At 36.2% G+C, this 24678-nt stretch overlaps 1 protein-coding gene across 1 annotated transcript; it reads left to right on the forward strand.

The window, feature by feature from the left end:
* The first annotated feature begins 1047 nt into the window (after positions 1–1047).
* On the forward strand, positions 1048–24678 carry LOC145270961 (uncharacterized). The gene is made up of 2 exons (XM_080126507.1): positions 1048–1265; positions 20824–24678. Exon 2 carries the CDS (start codon positions 21563–21565, stop codon positions 22667–22669), a length of 1107 nt encoding a protein of 368 aa, XP_079982633.1. The 5' UTR covers positions 1048–1265; positions 20824–21562; the 3' UTR covers positions 22670–24678.

A 24678-nucleotide genomic window follows, 5' to 3' on the forward strand; every position in this document is an offset into this window, starting at 1 on the left:
GCGTATATTTTAATTTTAATGAATTAGACATACAAAATAGAAATTTACAAAAGCTATCGTTCACCCCCACCAAAAAAACAAACATTTTGTTTACATTGGGGGGAGGTCGGCGGGGGAAGGGCGAGTGCGCAGCAAAGTCCCATGCGAAGAAGAAGCGCGGATATCTTTGCTAGTAAATGGATACGTTTGCAGTGTTTTTAGTTAATGTATAATGTTCATATTTACAATGTCTCCCCATGGGACAGAGTTAGACACCAAGGTTGTTTTTAACGTGGAGAAAAGGAACAAAAATAAAACTTGTCTCAGTCGTGAAGGATTTCTCCTCCACTGAGAGAGAACAAGAAATTGAAATGCAGCAACTGAAGAACAGATACTACACTGTGAGCTTGTCCCGAAGGCGAAAAACATGTAATGTTGAACGCTGTTGGAGAACAAGAAAAGCTTACCGCAATGTCTTTGAAGACTCGATAATCGCTTCAAAATAAGAAATAAAACAAAATATTGGTAGGAAACTACTCAATAAATGTTACTATGAAATTTGTTGAGCGGAAATCGTAAGTTCAACCGAATCAGTTTCAAGTTTCATAATGTAATGATTATAGTTTACTTTCTTGTAATTTCTTGTAATTATACTAACTTCGCGTTTTTTGTTGTTGTTTTTATTATAAGGATTATATTATATTATATTATATTATATTATATTATATTATATATTGAATTATTTAGACTACTATTCTCATTTTGGATGTTAACGGTAGTTTGACTAATTAGAATAATAATGAAATGTTCAGTTTTTTTTTGTTTTGTTTTTTTAATTAATCTGATTTTTGTTTTCATGTATTTTAATTTTTAATGAATTAGACATACAAAATAGAAATTTACAAAAGATATCGAAAACAAGCTTTAAACATTGACAAATATAATCTGAACTTGATAGGAAAACAATTCGATACGTTTTAATAATAAACAGACATTTCTACACGAGGAACGAAATAATGATTTCACCGTGTTATTACGATGACCTTAAGTTCTTTGTTCTTTAGCAGTTGATTTTCTATTTAAATAATTTCACGTTTAAATCGTGTTTTTCATCTTTTAATTTTGATTCTTTTATATTTTCATATATTTTATTTATTAATGAATTTGACACACAAAACAAAAGTTGTATCAATTTATTAAAGAAATTCTAACAAATTTTCTGTTTTGAACACAAAAGAACAAAGAATTCAACCCGATTTTTTTTCGTATTGAAACTGGAATGAAAGGTAAGTTTTTAAATATTTTTGTTTACATTTCTAATCCGATTTTTTTATAACCTTAAATATTAAATTATGTTTATTCATTTCATTTTTTTTTGTGCAATGCAATAAAAATATTGATTCTATATGATTTATAAGAAACGTGAATATAAAGTGTGATTTTCCAGTTTATTTGCTTTAATTCCTGGGATAAAAGATAAGTGTTTTTTGTTTTTTTGGTTTTTTATTTGCATTACTGTACGCTGTACGCATAGATTCGAAAAAAATGTCAAAAAACAAATATATAACGAATAAATGTTATCAAAGGCAAGATAAGTTACTTTTCTACCTAGTGTTTTTATTTAATTTAACATGTTATTCAGCTCGGAAAGCATAGTGTTTACCGATGTCTTGTAAAATTTAAAATGGTTCCCGACTCTCTCTTTCACACGGAAAATTTGAGAAAAGGAGTTTAAAAAAATTAAAAAATATACAAAATACTGTTAAAACCCACCGATTCAAGATGTGGAAAAAAAACTATTTAGAGGGTAAAGTAGATTACCCGGTGATAGCGTAAGCTCCGAGGGGTTGCAAAGGATGCCCTATGCGACCCCCCCTACTGGGTCGAGTAACAAGTTTTGTAGTACGGCGAGCAGCGAGTAACTAATTTGTGCCAACCGTTCACCAGTAAGTCGTTAACAGGACTGGTGCTAGTCGGAGACACAATTCTTTTTATAACAGAAGAATAGTGCCTCCCCCTACTCCTCCAAGTCTATAAGAGACTCGTTCTCTCAACCACTCAGATTAGAATTCCGCCCTCGAGGCCGGCGCCACCAAGTAAGCAATCTCCTTTTTTTATTTTTACTTTTATTTTCTCACACACTCCCGACAAAAACGAGAAAAAAAAACAAAAGGTAGAAGAGAGAAAAGAAAAAGAAAAGTTACATAAAAATGACAGACCACCAAAACACTTAATCAAAAAACAACTGTTAGTACAATATAGCAGTAGTCGATCAGTCCAGACATCAATCAAGCAGGCAGCAGGCTAGGTCTACCCCGTCGTTTTTTAAGGGGCGCACATTCTGGGCAATACCACTTTTGCCTGTTGGGAGGTTCTGAGTCGATACCGACACATCGGAAATGGTACCAATCGTCGCACGAGTCACACCCGATCATATTCTGATTCTGCTGCGGAGAGCTGCACAGGGGACACAACCAGACCTGCTCTTCAACACTAGGGGGTGAATCCAACGTCTCCCCTCCCTCCGCAACAGGAGGTCCTTCAGGAGTCCTAGAAAGCTCTAAGGGGTACAGATGTTTCAGGGAATGTACTTCCTCCAAGCCCTCCCCTTTTTGTACACGTGCTGCTCTAACGACACCATCATGACCTGGAATCAGTTCAGTAATAGTTCCTAAGACCCAAAACGGTCTGGGTTTCAAAGGACTCTTAATCAGCACAACATCATCCTTCTGGAGGCGGGTTCTTGTACTGAGTCGGGATCGACCAGGAATCTTCCTTCCCAGCTCTAGCAGGTACTCCTCATACCATAGTTTGTGGAAATCTGTCAGACATTGGTCCCTAAGTTCCAAGGTTTGAATTAGCCTCTCCCTGCTGGGAGGCAACAAGGTTGTTCTATCCTCTCTATCCAGTCGTATCAATAGCCCGGGGCTCTGATTGGGCTTAAGGAACATATTAGGGGTAATTGGAGTAGCATTTTTGTCGGCTGACACCTGGTAAGTAAGAGGCCGGTTATTAACAGACCTCTGAATATCCGATAACACTGTCAGAAGGGTAAAGTAATCCAATCTACCCCTGCCAAGAATCTTAAATAGGCAATTCTTCATGGTCTTGATACATCGCTCCCATGTTCCTCCATACCAAGGAGAGAACAAGGGAATGGTTTTAAGTTTTAACTTACAAGGACCGTATTTTCTTTGATAGTCCGTAAAAAGAGAGAGACGATCGAAAATCTTTCCACTTCCTATAAACGTTTTCGCGTTGTCACTATAAAGGGTTTCGGGAACGCCATATCGGTTAGTAAATCGAACCAGTGCCTGGAAGAAAGAGGGTACGCTCATGTTGGGAACTACTTCAATGTGTATTGCTCTGATATTCAAACAAGTGAACAGGAGCAAGTACATTTTCGTATCTCGTTTCCCGTCACTCACCCAAAGATGGCCAGTAAAATCAATCCCAGTGTGTTGATAGGGGACTCTGAAATCGGTACGGTGCGACGGCAGGGCAGCAGCAGCATTCGGCGTCACTGGCGTTGAATTATAACGTTTACATCTGGCACAAACAGCCAGTACCTTATTCACAGCTTGTCGACCCTGCGGGACCCAATAACCGCTTCGCCTCAACTCCGCTAGAGTTGACCCCGTTCCAAGGTGGCAACACCTTTCATGACAATCTAAAATGATGAGTCTGGTAACAGGATGATGTTTCCCTATCAGAATGGGGTTTTTAACTTCATAACCAAAGTGGGAAGATTGGTTGATTCTTCCCCGAGATCGAATCAAACCGTCAGGGTCCAGAAAAAGATCCAGAGCACGAACCCTAACTGGCATGGGTTTACCACTCGGCTCCTTTAGGTACTCCACTTCCACGGGAAATTCTTGCCGTTGCACTGTCTTCATAAGGTAGATCGCTGCCTTAGAGTTGTAGTCCCATTGTCGATTAAATCGGATGGCTAGGAACTTAAACACCAAGGCAGTAACAGTCAGTAAACCAGAGAATGAGGAAAACCTCTGAAAAGGTATGGCCGAAGTGTACTCTTGATCATGGATCAAAGAACAATTTGCTGAACTGCGGGTCATTCGCTGGCATATCTCACTCAAACAGGGCATATCCTGTCCTGGCCATTGAGATATTCCTTCGCATAGCCAGGAAGGGCCTGAACACCAAAATTCCATCCTGGATTGGAACTTCCTCAATGTTAATCCTCTTGTTAACAAATCCGCCGGGTTGAGTGTACTATCAACATATCTGAAGAGAGTCTTCAAGCCATAGCGAGACTCCAACTCCACTTTCATCTGCAGAATGTCTTTAAGTCTATTTTTTGCAAAAACATTTTTGCTAGCCATGTTTTGAGATAAAATCCAGGACAAGACCACCTGTGCATCCGTGGCTATACACAAATTCTCGGGAACAAATCCTTCACAATTGTCCAAGATTGTGGGGAGACACTTGAAGGCGAGGAAAACGGCCATTAGTTCCAACACAGGCAAAGTCTTGTCCTTCATAGGTGCCACCTTAGCTTTCGCAAATAATAAGGATGACCGACCATTTTGTACGATATATACGGCAAACCCATATGCTTCCTTGGACGCGTCGCAAAACAGGTACATATCTCCAGGCAGCCCTGCCATAAGCGCCTTGCGCAAAAAACGGAAATCACTCAACCCTGAAAGGTCCCTGGCTAGCTCTCTCCAATCGCTCAAGATCGCTGGCTGGAGTGGATCATCCCAACCTGCACCATTCTTCCACATGGACCTGATTAGCACTCTACTGCGGATAGTAACCGGGAGACATAGGGACAACGGATCGAAGACCTTAGCTGACTCTGAAAGAACACCTCTCTTAGTTGTCACGTCAGGATTGCACTTTACCGGAGCGACATACAACTCCTCCGAATGTGGGGAGTATCGGTAGCCCAGTACTCTCTCCCACTCCTCTTCATGGATACTTAGAGTACCATCCTCCTTCATCCTATTGCGGAGCGCCTGACTGTTTGAGTTGCATGACTGGATAATAAAGCCCCCTTCCAGCAAACGCTCTCTAACAAGGGAATACAATGTAGTAAGCTCACTCGCGTCTGCCACGGATGCCACAAGGTTATCCACATAAAACCGGTCCTCCATCATTCTGCGGCAAGCATCTTGAGGGTATTTTGCCGCATGCAATTTTAAGATGCACCCCAACACAAATGGGCTGGAAGTAAACCCGAATATCAAGGTGGTATAGCGGAAGCAGCGCAAACAATTTCCTTGTTTAAGAAAAAAGCAAAACCGGTTCCTATCCGCCTCCAGCTTAAGCCGAATCATTAGGAAGGCTCGGCGAATGTCTGCTAGTAGCACATAATTGTTGGCTCTAAAGGCCAGCAACAACTTTAAGATGTCCCCTGTTAAGTTAACGCCAGAATATGCTGCTTCGTTCAGCGATAATCCATCTCCTGTCTTCAAACTACAGTTGAACACTGGTCTTATCCTGGTAGTTGCCGTAGGGTCCGACTTGAAAACTGGTCTATGTGGTATCCACACATATTTGTCGAACTCCTGAGGGGAGACAAAAATCTCTTCAATTATACCGTCCTCCTGTTGCTGACGAAACACCTCCAAATATTCATCATATATTTTTCTTTTAGTCAAGGTTGCTGCTACCCGGTCTAAAACATGCAAGGAAGTTGCATGATTAGAGGGGACTCTGGCTAATCTATCGTGATGCCAGGGGAGCTCCACATAATAGCTTCCATCTCGAAGCTCTATCGTTTCCTCAAATCGCTTCATCTGAACTTTATCGTAATCAGAAAAGTCCTCCTGACTGGGAAGCCCCAGAGATTCCAACGTAAACATTTGTTCTAGTCCTCTTTGTACCATACTGTCAGGAAAGCACTCCGCCATGGGATCCAGGTATGTTGATTGTGTTTCAAGGACAAAACATAAATGTGATGAATCGACCCGGGGGGTATGTTCCATTACCGAATTAAACGAGAGGTGAGTAACCTCAGAGAGGGGTTTATCTTCCAAGAAAAAAGAGTCCACTGCTCCAAACGGGACCAATCCAGGCGGGGTTGCAAAGGCCCATCCATTCAAACACGGGATCAGCTTTAATGAGTCCAGGTGTTCAATCAGGTCTAACCCAATTATTCCCTTGATCGGTATTAATTCCTTTCCGGTCTCAAACTGGCCGGCCAAATCATATTTTGCATCCTGAAAGACACGCAATAGAGATTCCAGGTTGGCCACTCGAACCGACAAGTCCATACCATCGGCTACCAAGACAGGAGATGTCACAGTCCTTCCAGAACCCAAGTCAACTCCCAGGACTACCTCTGTGAACCCACGCTGACACTCACCTAGAAAGGTAGACAATCTCAGCTGACAATTGACACCAAGGGTTTCGATTGGGCCCAAAGTTCTCAGTACATCTGCCGCCAGATATGTCCGCCCGCTACCCGTGTCCAGTAGGCAATTCACTGACACTGTCTTTGGTCCACAAGAGAATGTAACTGAGAGAATGGGTGGCAACGTGCGGGAATACCCGGTTGAAGTTGCATTATTCACATCCACATGAAAAGAAGGAGTAATAGCGTTCCCCCTACCAAACTTTTGAGACGTATTCTGTCTTACTGTTGATGTAAATGCAGTGGAGACACCGCCCTTAATCTGCAATCTCTTTATCGCTTCTCCAGTTAGCCTCAATATGGAGGACAAAGGTGGCACCCGTCTATTTGTTAGCGCTATTATCTCGCCTTTCAGTTCGAGAGGAAATTTCCTAAACAGAATCTTAGCCATCAGTCTGGCTCCGCCAGAATCGTCCACAGAAAAGTCACACGAAAAGGAATTCCCCAGCTCTTCCAACAGCGATGCCGTCCTGGTAACGAAGTCCCCCAGCTCAAAAAGGGCTCCACTTTTCTTTGGTACATAGTCCAGAATATCCTGGAATATTTGGTCAATGATTTCATCCAGGTCCAGATACTCCCTCTTCAGTATAGCCATGGCTTGCTGGTAATTGGTGTCAGTGCAACTCAGGTGATTTACCAGCCTCAAGGCTCTGTCTGATAGTGAACACTTCAAGAAGTTCAACCTCTCGGCATCATTGGCCATGCCGATCACGCAGTTCTCAAACCTAGTCAAGAAGTTTCTGAAACTCATGCGGTCGGACTCCATTTCCTGTCCGCTAAATGTAGGCCCTGTGATCTGTATACGTGGGGGTTTAACAATGAAGGAAGAACCTCTCCCGGTAGTTGTAGAAGCCCTTGAGAACTCAAAGGCAGATTCCGAGTAAGGGCTGGGCTCTGGCTGTCGGTATGCTTGATCCAAATCGCCCAAGTCTTCATAATAATCCTTTAGTTGAGGCAGCCAAGCACCCTCAATCTCGGCAGGTGTACTCTCATCAAAGGAGCCTAACTCCAGCTGTGTGATACAAGTCTCTAACTCGACAATGAATTGTCGAATCTCCGTCCTTAAGAATGAGTACGCCGATGGCCTAACTCCATCACGACACATCTTCAGTCGTCCCTGAATCTTCTGAGTCAATGACTCCCTTCTGCGTAGGAGCTGCTCTTTCGTGACGTTCATGACAGTAGTTAACCGACGAAAGAGTAAGCAGCAAACCCTTTGCAAGATGTGGAAAAAAAACTATTTAGAGGGTAAAGTAGATTACCCGGTGATAGCGTAAGCTCCGAGGGGTTGCAAAGGATGCCCTATGCGACCCCCCCTACTGGGTCGAGTAACAAGTTTTGTAGTACGGCGAGCAGCGAGTAACTAATTTGTGCCAACCGTTCACCAGTAAGTCGTTAACAGGACTGGTGCTAGTCGGAGACACAATTCTTTTTATAACAGAAGAATAGTGCCTCCCCCTACTCCTCCAAGTCTATAAGAGACTCGTTCTCTCAACCACTCAGATTAGAATTCCGCCCTCGAGGCCGGCGCCACCAAGTAAGCAATCTCCTTTTTTTATTTTTACTTTTATTTTCTCACAAATATGACACATTCAATATGTGTCAACCTATGTCACGGTAACATATATTGAGCGAGTTTCAAGCAGTATTTTGTCTAGTTTTTTTTTTTATTTTAAACTTCTTTTCTCAAACTTACCGTGTGAAAGGGAGAGAGAGAGAGAGGTGGGCGCAATTTTAAATTTTCCAATACATCGGTAAACACTGCATGTTTCCGTAAACACAATAATTCAATTCGAAGGAAACAGATCACAAAATAAGTAATAATAATGATAATGATAATAATAATGAAAATAATAACAATAATAATAATAATAATAACAATAATAATAATAATAATAATAATAATAATAATAATAATAAGGCAGGATTGCAGTTTACAGGGAAATCAAGGGACGCAACTCCTGCCAAACTAAAAAGGACGCAAACAGAATCACCGGGGGGGCACCTGTTTCAATTTTTCTTGTTCTTGTTAATTTAAATGAACTGTTTGAATAAGTTATTTTTTTAACAAAGGAAGAACATAGAACTTTATAAAACAGTTATAAATTATTTTAAGAAAGAATTATTTTAATAACATAGAATTATTTGAAGAACATAGAATTTTATTAAACAGTTAATTTTTAAAACGAAAAACAGTTATGAATTATTTTAAGAAAGAATTATTTTAAGAACATAGAATTATTTTAAGAACATAGAACTTTATTAAACAGTTAATTTTTAAAACGAATACTGTTCGCGGATGCATCTGATGATTCGTGGAAAACATTCACCCTTCTCTCTTTTTCGCCATAAAAATTCCATCAGATGCAAGCCGAACATATTTTATCGATTCCCGAACATTCGTATATGTTTTTTGGCGTGTGACCATAGTCCTTCAATAGTCTGTGTGTGCACTGAATGGTCCAACGGATCAACGAAGTTGTCTTCGTGGACGACAGTGTCGTGCTCATAAATTCCTTGAGCGAGTCGATCAAGTCCTTGGTAAGCCGCCCAACCGTCAGACATAATTCTTGTTCCTGGCAGGCACCATGAATTCATGATTGGAAACAGGGTATCTCGATCCCTATTTTCCACTATTGCGAAATTGCACAAATTCGAGCCTCTTTCCACTGCGCCAAAAAGCCAAACGCCCTTCCTCACACGTCCCCTATTATACTTTCGTCGGAAAAAATATGACTCATCCACCTCCACTTCTTTAGGTGTCGAATGTTCGTCTCTCCCACCTAACATGATGGGATGGTCCAGCATGTCCTGTTCACAGACTTCTCTTATGAATGACATCCAATCTACGATTGTATGGTTACTCACACTTGCTTCCTGTTTAATTTTAATCTGCGGCATCTCCATGCTCCAACTGAGCAAAATAACTAATATCTGCTTTATTGTCAGATGACTTCTCTGTAAAAAGGAACCCATCCTTGGCAAACCACCCTTCTTACAGACAGGACACTTCCACGCAAAACCATCCCCTTTGGCTCCGTTTTTATAGAGAATTCGATCTCTCTCACACGAGCTGCAGAAACTCCTATTCGGTATGAGTCCCAATGAGGCCGCTGTTTGTAACTGTACCTCGTTATTTGGTGGCAGCAAATTATACAAATGTTCATAGGTCCACTTCTGCTCTTCCACTTCAGTCGTAGACATAACGTGGTCAACGATAGTAGTTCTCATTTTGGTAAAAAAATAAAAACGTAAAGAATAAAAGTATAATAAAAGATTGTAAAAACAAAAAATTAAAGAAGAAAATAATTTAGAAGTAAAACGAATAAAAAACAAAGGAATTAGAAAGAAATGAACTATTCAAAAGAAATCTTAAAACTTGTTATATTATTCCACGTGTAGTAGGTTCGGTTAAAATTTGTAATTTAAAAATTGAAACAGGTGCCCCCCGGTGATTCTGTTTGCGTCCTTTTTAGTTTGGCAGGAGTTGCGTCCCTTCATTTCCCTGTAAACTGCAATCCTGCCAATAATAATAATAATTTTCTAGTATTTAATTGTTAAATGATTATCCACTTATGTTTCTGTTCTATTTTTAAAAATCGTATTTTTAAGTTAAATTCGAATTTTACCAGATCGTATTTTATTAAATTATTAGGTGGAAGTACAGAATAGTTACAAACACTTTCCTCTCTCCATGTTAGGAATAACTTTCTGAATAATAAGGTTGTTATTTCAGCGCGGTAACATAAGTGCACACATACCTAATTGCTTTAACATAAAAATCTTTTTTTCTGTCTACACTTACCTATTATGTCGCTAGAGAATTTCGTTTGATTTTGTATGTTTTATCCCATATTTAAACTTTTAGAATGGGGATAACTTTCTTTTATAAAGTTTACATAAAATGATCAAATATTTATTGACCATCATTAATTATCAGTAACTTAATGTATAAAAATATATTTGTAAATCGTTACAATGTAACTCAGCGTTGTTCACTCTCTAAAACAATAAATAAATAAATAAAGTAATTTTAGAATGGGGATCGCTTTCTCTTATAAAGTTTACATAAGATGATCAAAGATTTATTGACCATCTCAACTATTCATTGAATCTTAATGTAGAAAAATACATTTGTAAATCTTTTACAATGTAACCCCGCGTTGTTTACTCTCTAAAAAAAAATAAATGAAAAAAAATTAAGTATTTTGGCTATTACGTTTCAATAATTAAAATAAATATCGTTCAAAGACACGACAAATAATAATGAACATTTAAGATTTTAGGACGTGGAATCACTTTTCTATATAAATTTAACATAAAATAAGCATCGATTTAATAACCAGTTAGCAGGCAATAATACCTGTAATCATTTGTAGTTTTCAATTTTGGGTTGAATGGGGAAGAGATGGGTGGCTCATATCATTTTTTTTTTTTGCTTTCTTACGTTTTTTTTTTTTTTGAGTTGTTAACTATTTGGAATTTCACTTAATAATTTAATAAACCAAAGATACCTTAAAAATGGTTGGACATAACACAACTTTTCAAAAGTGTTAATTTTGTGGTTTTCTACCAGTATTTTATTTAAGTATCGATTTTTAAGCGATTATCGTGACATCCTAGATTACTGTTTTATATCAGCCATTTTTATGCTTTGTGAAATTAAACAAACGCTTAAAAATAAGTTAAAACAAAAAAATCTCATCCAAGTAGGTAGAAGAGTTTATTATGTTGCCTTTAATAACAATCATTTGCTATAGATTTTTTTTGTTTTTGTCCGGTTTTTCGGGGTTGTTTGTTGACTACTTAATGCACTTTTTAATTTATTTAATTGTTAGATGAATGTACAAATTTAATAATAGCTTTCTAAATAATAATGTTATCTATTATATAAATCTGACCTGTCTGTTTAAATGTATGCTTGTATGTCTACCTAAAACTTTGGTCCGAGACGACTGTCTTCACGAGATCGGTATCAGTGTGAGGTTTGATGGCTCGGGCGACAAACATCGAAAAATTAGCCAAAAACATAAATTCCTTCACCCTCAACTGGGCAGTTGTCTACGAGGAAAAATCGATTTTTTAAAATTTATTTTTAACGTAACTAATTTTTATTCATAGCCTGATAAAAAACCAATAAATATTAACTACCCATGCGGGGTCGCAGAAATACCTGGATTAGGACCCAGGCGCGGGGTGAACCCCCTCGGAGCTGATGGACCCGTAGGTCTTCCCAGGTCATCCGTCTAGGAGATTGAAAACTCTGAAACTAAACCTAGGGGAGGGAGGCCTCTTCAGTCCTGGATGACAACCTTCCTAGAGCTGGTGACTCAAACAAATCACCGGTTGGCAAACCTAAACTGCTTAAGGAGGAGATAGACTCTGTCTATCGCCCGGCTTTCATACTCCTTCTTTGCCTATTGGCCAGGTGTAGAGGTACTATCACAGGGACTCGTCTCAATCACCCAGTGGTTGACCTTGTTTCCTGACTAGAGCAATGAACGCCACTTTTCCCAACTCCCGCCACATCCCATCCCCCTAAACTGGACACAGTGGGGTGCTTCAGTGCCATATATGTCGGTGCAGTTGGACTGGGCTGGCTTTGCCTAATGGATTGAGGGTACCGGATTGACAGTTCCTGGCTGCTGTTTCCGACTGATAGTACAGGGGCCCTAACTCTTTGGTAGCGCTTAGAGCAGCTGCTCCATCAACAGTTGTAAAATATCGGGATGTTTGTAGTGCCATGTCGTGCATGGAAAGGGACCCTGCACTCATCCCAGGTGGGCTTTCCTGAGGCCACAATCCTGTGGGTGAGGACAGCTGATGGTCTACTTGTATTGCATGTCTGGTATTATGCACAACTACTTGTCCAGCACCCCCTCTCTCATCCACCCTAACTGAAACATTTAAATAAAATAAAATGAAATGACAGCTCAAGCAAAAGTTACGTTTAAACCAGGACCAAACTCAAAGAAAACCAACCTGCCTCCTCCCTTGAGGCTTGCATTTACTAATATCCGCGGGCTTAGAACTAACTTAGATGATGTTGAGTCATTTCTCCTTGTAAACACCCGGATATCTTAGCATTAAGTAAAACTAACCTTCACTGCTCCATTCCCTCTAACCACTTTAACATGCCTGGTTATCTCCCACTCTACCGTAAGGACTCGGACAGACATATGCATGGACTTGGAGTCTATATTCGAAACACCCTCCCCCTAACTAGAGAAATAAAACTAGAATCAGAGGGTCAGGCCTTTATGTGCTTCAGACTAAATATACAACACAATATTAGCTACTTGTATTTTCTCTACCGCTCTCCCTCAAACCAAGACTACCCGTATAAACAAAGTCTCAGACAGCATAGATATAGCACTCTCCCTCGATACTAGCGCACAAATACATGTATTTGGTGACTTCGATGTCCACCACAGTAACTGGCTAGGATTCTCAAATCACACAGACGTAGCTGGTAGCGCAACTCATAGCTTCTCTATATCTCATTCCCTATCTCAGTTGGTTACATTTCCGACACGTTTCCCAGACCAGCACGATCAACATGCCTCACTTCTAGATCTGTTTCTGACAACGGTTCCCAATGACTGTACAACAAATGCCCTCAGCCCACTCGGGAATGCTGATCACGCTGTGATAATGGTAGAAATCAACCTAAATTCTCGCCCTTAAACTGAAGACCCACTACTCAAAACAACGAGGTATTACAAAACGGCTGACTGGGAAGCCATCAGGGAGCTCATCAGAGATGCCCCATGGCCAAATACCTTTACTCTTCCAGCGGAACAGTGTGCAAATGAGACAACTGAATGGTTCAAAACTGCTATTGAAGCACATGTTCCCGCACGGAAATACTATAGCAAGCCCCACTCTCCCCAATGGTTTACTTCTGCTTGTGCAGCTGCCATTTGTCAAAGGCAGCATGCGTTCCGCAGATTCAACCGACATAAGTCCAGCTCAAATAAACAGAAGTTTATAGAAGCTAGAAATAATTGTAAGAGAGTGATAGACACAGCTAAGACAAATTACTCTGAAACCACCAGAAAGCGCATCGAAGCACAGAAATTAGGAACCCGGGATTTTTGGAAAATCTACAACAGCGTAGTTAATAATGGACAGTCAATTATTCCCCCACTAACAAACAATCATGAGGTTGCTTGCACGGCAACTGACAAGGCTAATCTGCTTGCCAGTCGGTTTGCCTCAAACTCCACACTGAACTCGGTACACCACTTACTCCCTGATTTTCCTCTGCAAACAGACGCCACACTTGACGATTTGAAAATCACCCCTTCTCAGGTACATGCTATTATAAAAAACCTAGACACCTCAAAAGCATGTGGACCAGATCTCATCCCGGCTGTGCTATTAAAAAAATGCTCTGCCGAGGTTGCTCCAGTTCTGTCCAAACTTTACAATAAATGCCTTAACGAATCTTGTTTTCCCGACTGCTAGAAAACCGCCTCTGTGGTACCAGTCTTCAAGAATTCTGGTGAAAGAACTGACCCACTAAATTATCGCCCCATTAGCCTCCTCCCGCTTTTCGCCAAAATATTTGAGTCCTTAGTTAATCAAGCCCTAGTCCAGCACCTAACAACTGCTAAACTCCTGACTGACAAACAATATGGATTCAGGCAAGCCCGTTCAATAGCAGATATCTTAACTGTAGTTTCTGAACGTATATACCGTTCATTGGATAAAACAGGGGAGGGTAGAGCGGTGGCCCTTGATATATCTAAGGCTTTTGACAGGGTATGGCACGATGGTCTTCTAAGGAAAATTAGATCATATGGAATCACTGGAAGAATTCATAATGTAATTAAATCCTTCTTAAGTAATAGAAAAATCAAAGTTGTCCTCGACGGACATACATCCAAACAATATGACATAAATGCGGGAGTACCTCAGGGGTCTATCCTTGGACCTCTATTATTCCTGATATTCATAAACGACCTCCCTGATAATATTGTTTCGGAGATGGGTATATTTGCCGATGACACCACTCTCTATAACAGATATGAGGGGAAAACAAATGAACACATATCCAAGGAAATGGCAGAAACACTAGAGGACGACCTCCAATCCGTAGTGGAATCGGGACAAAAATGGTTGGTCACATTCAATGCTGCTAAGACTAAGCTTGTTTCCTTCAATAACTACAAGAAACCTTCTCTACCACCAATAGCAATGGCCAAGAACACATTGCCTGAAAGTACTTCTTTTAAACTCCTCGGCCTAACGTTTACAGGGAATATGAACTGGAATAGATACATTGAGAGCATTGCCAAGGCTGCTGCAAGGAAGGTTGGCTCCCTCTACCGTGTTAGAAAACTACTTACGCCTGCCAGTATCCTATACCTCTATAAGGCAACCATTCGCCCATGTATGGAGTACTGTTGTCACATCTGGGCTGGTGCATCTGCTGCTTGTCTCTCGCTCCTGGACAGGGTTCAAAAAAGAGTCGGCAACTTGATAGGTCCTGAACTGTCATATAGGCTTTAACCTCTGTCCCATCGACGAGATGTTGCATCCCTCTGCCTGTTCTACAACTACTTTGATGGTGAATGCTCTGACGAACTGCAAACACTTGTACCTCCCCGACGTAACTACCCCCGACAAACCCGACAAGCTACTAAGTCTCATCCCTGTACAGTAGAGATTCCTAGGTGCAAGAAAGCCTTTTACTCCAATAGTTTCTTCCCCAGAACTGCGGGTCTTTAGAACTCCCTTCCGGGATTCTGCTTTCCCAACTGCAATGATATGCAGAAGTTCAAGTGTAATGTTAACAAACATCTTTCTACTCTTCTCCCCTCATAATGACCCCGCTAATTAATTCCCTAATAGTAGCCCCCTGCTTCAAAGTGGTACTGTGCATTGTTTGGGGTGAGAATTGAATAAAAAAATAAAAAAGATATATTGATTTCAAATCAATATATTAGGTTATGAATAAAAAATTATTTATGTTAAAAATAAATCTCTAGATTAGTTGATAATGTTGAAATTTGGAGCGGTTATCTAGGTTTTGAAGACGTTATGCATAACATTAGCACTAAACAGTTGATCGTTTTGAAGACGTTATGCATAACATTAGCACTAAGCAGTTGATGGTTTTGGAGACGTTATGCATAACATAAGCACTAAACAGTTGATCAAGGTTTTGAAGACGTTATGCATAACATAAGCACTAAACTGTTGATCAATGCTTTGAAGACGTTATGCATAACATTAGCACTAAACAGTTGATCAATGTTTTGAAGACGTTATGTATAACATTAGCACTAAACAGTTGATGGTTTTGGAGACGTTATGCATAACATTATCACTAAACAGTTGATCGTTTTGAAGACGTTATGCATAACATTAGCACTAAGCAGTTGATCAAGGTTTTGAAGACGTAATCCATAACATTAGCACTAAACAGTTGATCGTTTTGAAGACGTTATGCATAACATTATCACTAAACAGTTGATGGTTTTGAAGACGTTATGCATAACATTAGCACTAAACAGTTGATCAAGGTTTAGAAGACGTTATGCATAACATTATCACTAAACAGTTGATCGTTTTGAAGACGTTCTGCATAAAATTAGCACTAAACAGTTGATCGTTTTGAAGACGTTATGCATAACATTAACACTAAACAGTTGATGGTTTTGGAGACGTTATGCATAACATTAGCACTAAATAGTTGATCGTTTTGAAGACGTTCTGCATAACATTAGCACTAAGCAGTTGATCAAGGTTTTGAAGACGTTATGTATAAGATTAGCACTAAACAGTTGATCGTTTTGAAGACGTTATGCATAACATTAGCACTAAGCAGTTGATCGTTTTGAAGACGTTATGCATAACATTAGCACTAAACAGTTGATCGTTTTGAAGACGTTATGCATAACATTAGCACTAAACAGTTGATCAAGGCTTTGAAGACGTTATGCATAACATTAGCACTAAACAGTTGATCAAGGTTTTGAAGACGTTATGCATAACATTATCACTAAACACTTGATGGTTTTGAAGACGTTATGCATAACATTAGCACTAAACAGTTGATGAAGGTTTTGAAGACGTTATGCATAACATTAGCACTAAACACTTGATCGTTTTGAAGACATTATGCATAACATTAGCACTAAACAGTTGATCGTTTTGAAGACGTTCTGCATAACATTATCACTAAACAGTTGATCGTTTTGAAGACGTTCTGCATAACATTATCACTAAACAGTTGATCGTTTTGAAGACGCTCTGCATAACATTATCACTAAACAGTTGATCGTTTTGAAGACGTTATGCATTACATTATCACTAAACAGTTGATCGTTTTGAAGACGTTCTGCATTACATTATCACTAAACAGTTGATCGTTTTGAAGACGTTCTGCATAACATTATCACTAAACAGTTGATCGTTTTGAAGACGTTCTGCATAACATTATCACTAAACAGTTGATCGTTTTGAAGACGTTCTGCATAACATTAGCATTAAACAGTTGATCGTTTTGAAGACGTTCTGCATAACATTATCACTAAACAGTTGATCGTTTTGAAGACGTTCTGCATAACATTATCACTAAACAGTTGATCGTTTTGAAGACGTTCTGCATAACATTATCACTAAACAGTTGATCGTTTTGAAGACGTTATGCATAACATTATCACTAAACAGTTGATCGTTTTGAAGACGTTCTGCATAACATTATCACTAAACAGTTGATCGTTTTGAAGACGTTCTTCATGACATTATCACTAAACAGTTGATCGTGTTGGAGACGTTCTGCATAACATTAGCACTAAACAGTTGATCAATGTTTTGAAGACGTTCTGCATAACATTAGCACTAAACAGTTGATCGTTTTGAAGACGTTCTGCATAACATTATCACTAAACAGTTGATCGTTTTGAAGACGTTCTGCATAACATTATCACTAAACAGTTGATCGTTTTAAAGACGTTCTGCATAACATTAGCACTAAACAGTTGATCGTTTTGAAGACGTTCTGCATAACATTATCACTAAACAGTTGATCGTTTTGAAGACGTTCTGCATAACATTATCACTAAACAGTTGATCGTTTTGAAGACGTTATGCATAACATTATCACTAAACAGTTGATCAAGGTTTTGAAGACGTTCTGCATAACATTATCACTAAACAGTTGATCAAGGTTTTGAAACTAACACTTTCTTATCAGTACTAAGCTATCTTGTTTTCTTACATCTTTTCTAGACTAAGATAAAAAGGTATCAGCTGCCATTGCTTTAACTATCTTTAGTTTGTTTATGTAGTGATTTTCATAAAAATAACCTAACATACTTGTACTTTAATCAATTTAATTGACATTGATTCTGAAAACCAAATAATAAAACGAAAAAGGTAATAAATATTTTAAGATAACAGTACATTGTTACAATCATCTAAGAAATATATATAAAAATTATATTCTTTAAATAATAAAAATGAGATCATTAAAAATAAAACATTAAAAGTCTAATAAGGTAAACGATTATAGTTACAAATAATTTTATGTTAAGCTGAATTGGAGATAAGATGGATATTACTTTTATAAAACATTAGTTTGGAATAATAGGATTTGAAAAATTTTGAAATATATAAATAGAAATATAGGATTTGACAAATTGAGAAATATATAAATAGAAAATATAGGTGTCACAAGGAAAGAAAATGACAGCATCAATCTACATGCCTTAGTTGTATTGAATACTTAAATAATAAGATTGATATAAATTTTATAATCTTTCATAGAATTTTAAATATTTAATCTTACCAAATTTTACAGAACTAACATTCATGTTTATAAGTTAAACGCATCTGATTTAAATATTTCACGTTCATATAAATTAGACGTGAACGTATATTTATAAATAAAACATTCAAGGCAGTGTTTCTGTTAATTTCAATCCAAATAAAACGTATTTACATATGGTTGAAGGACTACTATTTAGTAGACGTACTATTACTAAGCGAGTAGCAGACCGGCGTCTGTACACATAAATTTAAACTATGCATTTCATTAGTCTGATAAGCAGATAACATGTAGGGAATTGCAACTTGTCAGTCCAAAGGAGACACCTCTTAGAGTAAAAGGCTTAAAACATATAGAGACGTCGGCAAGGATAGGAGTATCCTTTTCTTGCAGGGTTATTAGGAAGTATATACTTTGAATGGGTGTACAATTACTATAAATTCATTAATGTACTTTGAATGGGTGTACAATTACTATAAATTCATCAATGCACTTTGAATGGGTGTACAATTACTATAAATTCATCAATGTACTTTGAATGGGTGTACAATTACTATAAATTCATTAATGTACTTTGAATGGGTGTACAATTACTATAAATTCATTAATGTACTTTGAATGGGTGTACAATTACTATAAATTCATCAATGTAATTTGAATGGGTGTACAATTACTATAAATTCATCAATGTATTTGAATGGGTGTACAATTACTATAAATTCATCAATGTATTTGAATGGGTGTACAATTACTATAAATTCATCAATGTATATTCTATCAAATAACTTGTAAAACAGTCATAGGAGTGTAATATTGTTGCGATGTGATAGAGAGGAGCTAAGTAAGACTCCTTTTCAACCTTATCTACGACGAAGATTATTTGGGTTGTTTTACCCGCCCATATATGAAAACAATAACCAATGCATATGTTGATGTGGGATTTGTGGACGTTTATAATACTCTCAGTTAAAAGTTATTTTATTAAAATGTTGAGAAAACCAACCTTAAAAAACTCTTTGTTATGTCCTCAAATTATTTCCATTATGTATAATTAATAAAATAAACATTTATTTTACTGATATTTAAAAACAACTGAAGAATTAACACGTTAAACGACTTTGCAAATCTTTTATATTCAGATGCATTAGAGGTGAACGAATATATTTTCTCAAACAAATCTTAGATGAAATAATAGAATTGACAAATTGACAAATATATAAGATAAAAACAAAACCCTATAAAGAACGGATATATTTTCTCAAACAAACCTTAGATGAAATAATGGAATGACAAATTAAAAAAATATATAAGATAAAAACAAAACGCTATAAAAATACAAAGTAAAAATGTATAGAATTTCGTTGTAGCTTTTTTAATAAATAAATCATAAGTTCGGAAAACTTGTCTTCAATAAATACTTTTTGATAGAATTATTGCAAGTTACTTGCATTGTTACCATAAGATACACACACACACACACACACACACACATATATATATATATATATATATTGGATATATAATTTACATTAACATCTATTCATTCATATATATATACATATATATATATATGTATACATATATATATATAAAACGTTTACACTTCTAGATAAATTCTACAATATATAATACTAAAAATACAATATATATATTGTATTTTATAGTATATAAATACCTTACTATAAAATACAATATATATATATATATATATATATATATATATATATGAAATAATATATATATACAATATTACAAAATACAATATATATATGTATATATATATATATATATATATTTAGTAATGTGATTGATAATTTTAAAATCAAATTATAATCAAATTTAAAATCCGTTTCATAAGAAGGAAAAACAACAAAATCAATTATTTGTACGATCGTTTCGGAAAACAGTGTTTTTATTGTGGTAGACATCAAGTTACGGACAATAATTATTACATATAGTTTTTTAACAAACAAGGTTTCCTCGTCAGCAAATATTGTGAAGGGTTTTTATTAAATGTAAAAGACACCATAAATAAACCTAGCATTAGAAGTAAGGCAGATGTATCTTTTAATTTTTCGCCTTTTGAAATCAGGAACTATGGTTAAAGTACTCATATAGATGTTTGCAATAGCTTTTCAGCTCATGAAATATATATATATATATATATATATATATATATATATATATGTATATATATATGTGTGTGTGTATCAGCCATATAGTATAATGGTGAGAAGCCTTGACTGCCATTTCGGCGATCGGGTTTCTATCCTGGCTTGGGGTAGTTTCCTGTCTAGCTGCACTGATGAGCTATGAAACAGCGAAACAGTACTGTTTGTGGATGACTATATATATATATATATATATATATATATATATATATATATATATATATATATTGTATTTTAGTATCGTATAGTGTAGTATTTTATATATAAGTTGAAACATTTTATTCCTTATTAAGATCTCATAACTAATTTCAACTATATCTTAAACAAAAGCTGTACCAACTAGCTTGGTGTTAAGTTAGAAAATATGTGGCCCCTTTTATAACATGCCTCATATTATTTATATTAAATGAATGTTAAGTTTAATGCAATAATATTGACAAAAATAAAGAGAATACTAATATGTGAATGAAAATATTAAAAATATTGAATTATTTTTTTTATTTTTACAGATGTTCCTGATTGAGCATAACTATTCAATTTTAATGGAGTATTTTTTTCATTAAACATTACAAACCTTACTTTATTTGGAAGACTATGGCAACATTTGTTGAAAGATGTCTTATACTGAGACTATTAACAATTTTTTGGAAACGTGTGATATCATGACACATGTAAAAGGTAATATATTTTGTTCTTAAATATGTGTTTAATGTCCGAATACATTAGAAGGTAACAAGAGATCGATTCAAAGTTAAAAAGACAATATTTTCTACACTATGGGAAACTACAAAACTTCAAAAAATCTCATAGAAAAGTAACACCATATGAATGCAAAATTCTTTGAAGTAGCACTTTGCAAAGTTCGCTCAGTAAAAATTTATAAAATTATGTCTTAATACTTGGCATCTGGTAGGCTGCTCAAACTTGAACAAATTAATAAGAAAATTGAAATAAAAAACAACATTCTTATAATATGTGTAGAATCTGTTATTGAGATATATGGAAATTTTCCATTCATATAAAGTATGTAGATATAATTACTTTACCAAATACAATAGAACAAGTCATATAAATACACACGCTGGAGAAATACGACTTTGTTGTAAAGTGTTTATATTATTGTTCTTAACCAACAGATTTTTTAAACATATTATGATACACACTTAAAAAAAGTGAAAGTCTTGTGACGTGGGAGAATAATCTTGTTTTAATAAATAAACAATAGTGACAAAAATAAGTGATAACACTATGGAAAAGTCACATTATTGTGAAGTGTGTGATTTTTCCTCTTCTCAAAAATCAAAGTTAGTAATACATATGAGAATTCACACTGGAGAAAAGCCATATTCTTGTAAAGTGTGTAGATATTCTTGTTCTGAAAAATCATCTTTAGTGAGACATAGGAGAAGGCATACTGGGGAAAAGCCACATTCTTGTGTAGTGTGTGGTTATTCTTGTTCCGAAAAATATAATTTAATGAAACATATGAGACGTCACACTGGGGAAAAGCCACATACTTGTGAAGTATGCGGCCATTCTTTTTCTGAAAAATCAAACCTATTAAGTCATATTAGGACTCACACTGGAGAAAAGCCACATTCTTGTGAAGTTTGTGGATTTTCTTTCTCTCAAAAATCAAAGTTAGTAAGTCATATTAAGACTCACACTGGGGAAAAGCCACATTCATGTGAAGTATGTGGGTATTCTTGTTCTGAAAAATCAAAGTTACTAAATCATATTAGGACGCACACTGGAGAAAAACCATATTCTTGTGAAGTGTGTGAATATACTTCTTCTCATAAATCATGTTTAGTGAGACATATGAGAATTCACACTGGGAAAAAGCTACATACTTGTGAAGTGTGTGGATATACTTGTTCCTTAAAAACATCGCTAGTTATACATATAAGAACACACTCTTGTGAAAAGACATATTCTTGTGAAGTGTGTGAATATTCTTGTTCTGAAAAATCAAATTTAGCGAGACATATGAGAACCCACACTGGGGAAAAACCACATTCCTGTGCAGTGTGTCGATATTCTACTTTTGAAAAGTCAAATTTAGTGAAACATATGAGAATTCACACTGGGGAAAAGCCACATTCCTGTGAAGTATGCGGGTATTCTTTTTCTGTAAAGTCAAATTTAGTGACACATATGAGAACTCACACTGGAGAGAAGCCACATTCTTGTGAAGTGTGTGGATTTTCTTGTTCTCAAAACTCATCTTTACTGAATCATATGAGAACTCACACTGGGGAGAAGCCACATTCTTGTGAAGTGTGTGGGTTTTCTTGTTCTCTAAAATCATCTTTAGTTAGACATATGAGGACTCACACTGACGTCCCGTTGTAAAGTGTTGTTGGGCGATAGCATACAATGCGACAAAATAGAGTGTGTTAATATCTCTACTAAAAATCTCTTAAAACATGAATATCAAATGTAGTAGAACGTCTAGGATATCATATGTACCAGAAATGACAGTTGGAAATAAATCATACACCATCCACTCTGATTACGAACCTTTTACAGCTACATACCTGGAAAATGGAGCTATTTAGCCTAACATAGTTATATAGGACGAGAGGGAGCAATTAGCATATCAATTTAAAGTAAGCATCCTTAATGGTTCTGGCCTTAACAGAATGGAGAGGGAGAAAATCAAAGACCTATATACAACATGAAAAGAAAAGAAAATTATTGCCCATTATTTCGCTTAAATAAAATATTGCAAAAATAATTAACAATTAACAAAAAAATATTCCGTCAAAGCATGTATACCACGAAAAGAATTGAGTGAATGTCTCATTAAAATATTAATATTCATATGAAAGCAGTATAGTAAGGTATATCAAAGGCAGATATAAAAATTGAAATGGTATAGGATGACTATGTACAAATCTCAATCAGTTTGCTGAAAAGTTTGAACTGAAAAATACTGTAACATATTGTAAGTATCTTGGTTATAACTACGAGTTGAAACAGAACGCATAGGACGAATTGCATGGAAAATTATTACTACTGAATTTAGGACATCAAGTTTTCAATAACTTTTTTCCATCCCTTTTATGTCGTATGGTTAAAAGGTATTAGCGTTGGAAAAAAAACTACTGAAAAAGTAACTGATAGTATATTTTATTTTATTGGCTAAAGCAGGTATTTACAGAAATTTTTAAAAAACGTCAGATTTTACTCCGATTAAAATAATCTTTTCACTGGTCGATGGGACTGCATGTCAAAGAAGAAAAACGATTTCGTTGAACATGATAAATAAAGTGTTAACGAGAAAAGGACCTTTTTTTCGCACAGAGATCAAAAAGGCAAGCCAATATTGAAGAAATGCTATAAACTATCTTACACAGAAAAATAACTAAAAGAAAAAAGCGGAAAAAATATGTAGGATCAACAAGGAATTGAACCCAGTACCTACACGTTATGAAAATTGAAAAATGACAAAGGAAATCTACTGCTTTCTGTATAAATGAAAACGCCAAATTATTTTCTCAGAAAAATTGCTACACGAGGAAATAAATATATGAAAGAAATATTCCTTTAATAACAAGGTACGAATTGTGTAAAGGTTTTTCTTTCCTGTAGAAAAGTAAGTCAAGGAATTGGGTTGCTTCTGAAAAAAACTCATTTGTCAAAAAAACAATCAAAATGGACAACTTTGCAAAAAATAAAATTGGAAATGGTTACATTCCAACAAAGTCAACAATTAGAACTTGAAAAAAGGTTCCAAAAAGAGCAATTGGCAATACGAGAGAAACAATTGGCTATACAGAAACAAAACGAAGAGAAACATTTCAATTTGATGAAATATTTTGAAGAAAAATAAGGAAGAGAAAAGAAATGAACCAACAAATATTCGAAAAGCAGTTATGAAAAGAGTTAATGAAATTCTTCGAGGAAAAACAGGAAAGAGATAGGAAAGAAATGAATGAACACATATTGGAATTGAAAAAATTACATTTAGAGCAACAAAGCCAGTCATAAAAATAGATTGGATAACACAAGTTTTAGTGAATAAGGACAGCAGAGAAGAAATCAGCACGGCTTTTTTCCCCAAATGCGATCTGGTCAGCTATTGATACATTGCACTATGCTCCTGAGGAAAACCCAACGTTTGAGGCATATTTCAGATGAGTTTTTTTTTTATTGCAAAATACACAATTTTTATATAAGAAAATTTTTCGGTCCGTTCTTTTAATAAATAAAACTTTTCATTGAGTATTTCTAAATATTTTAAAATTAGAAGCATTTTTCACGACAGTTTTTTTTAACTAAAACGATGGGCGTAATTTATTTCTTGGAAATATATTTAAAACTTAAAGTTTTGTTTGTTTCATACTATTTTATGACTG

This window comes from Euprymna scolopes, chromosome 46, assembly GCF_053919585.1.
Source record: "Euprymna scolopes isolate OS-2025 chromosome 46, ASM5391958v1, whole genome shotgun sequence".
Lineage (NCBI taxonomy): Eukaryota > Metazoa > Mollusca > Cephalopoda > Sepiida > Sepiolidae > Euprymna > Euprymna scolopes.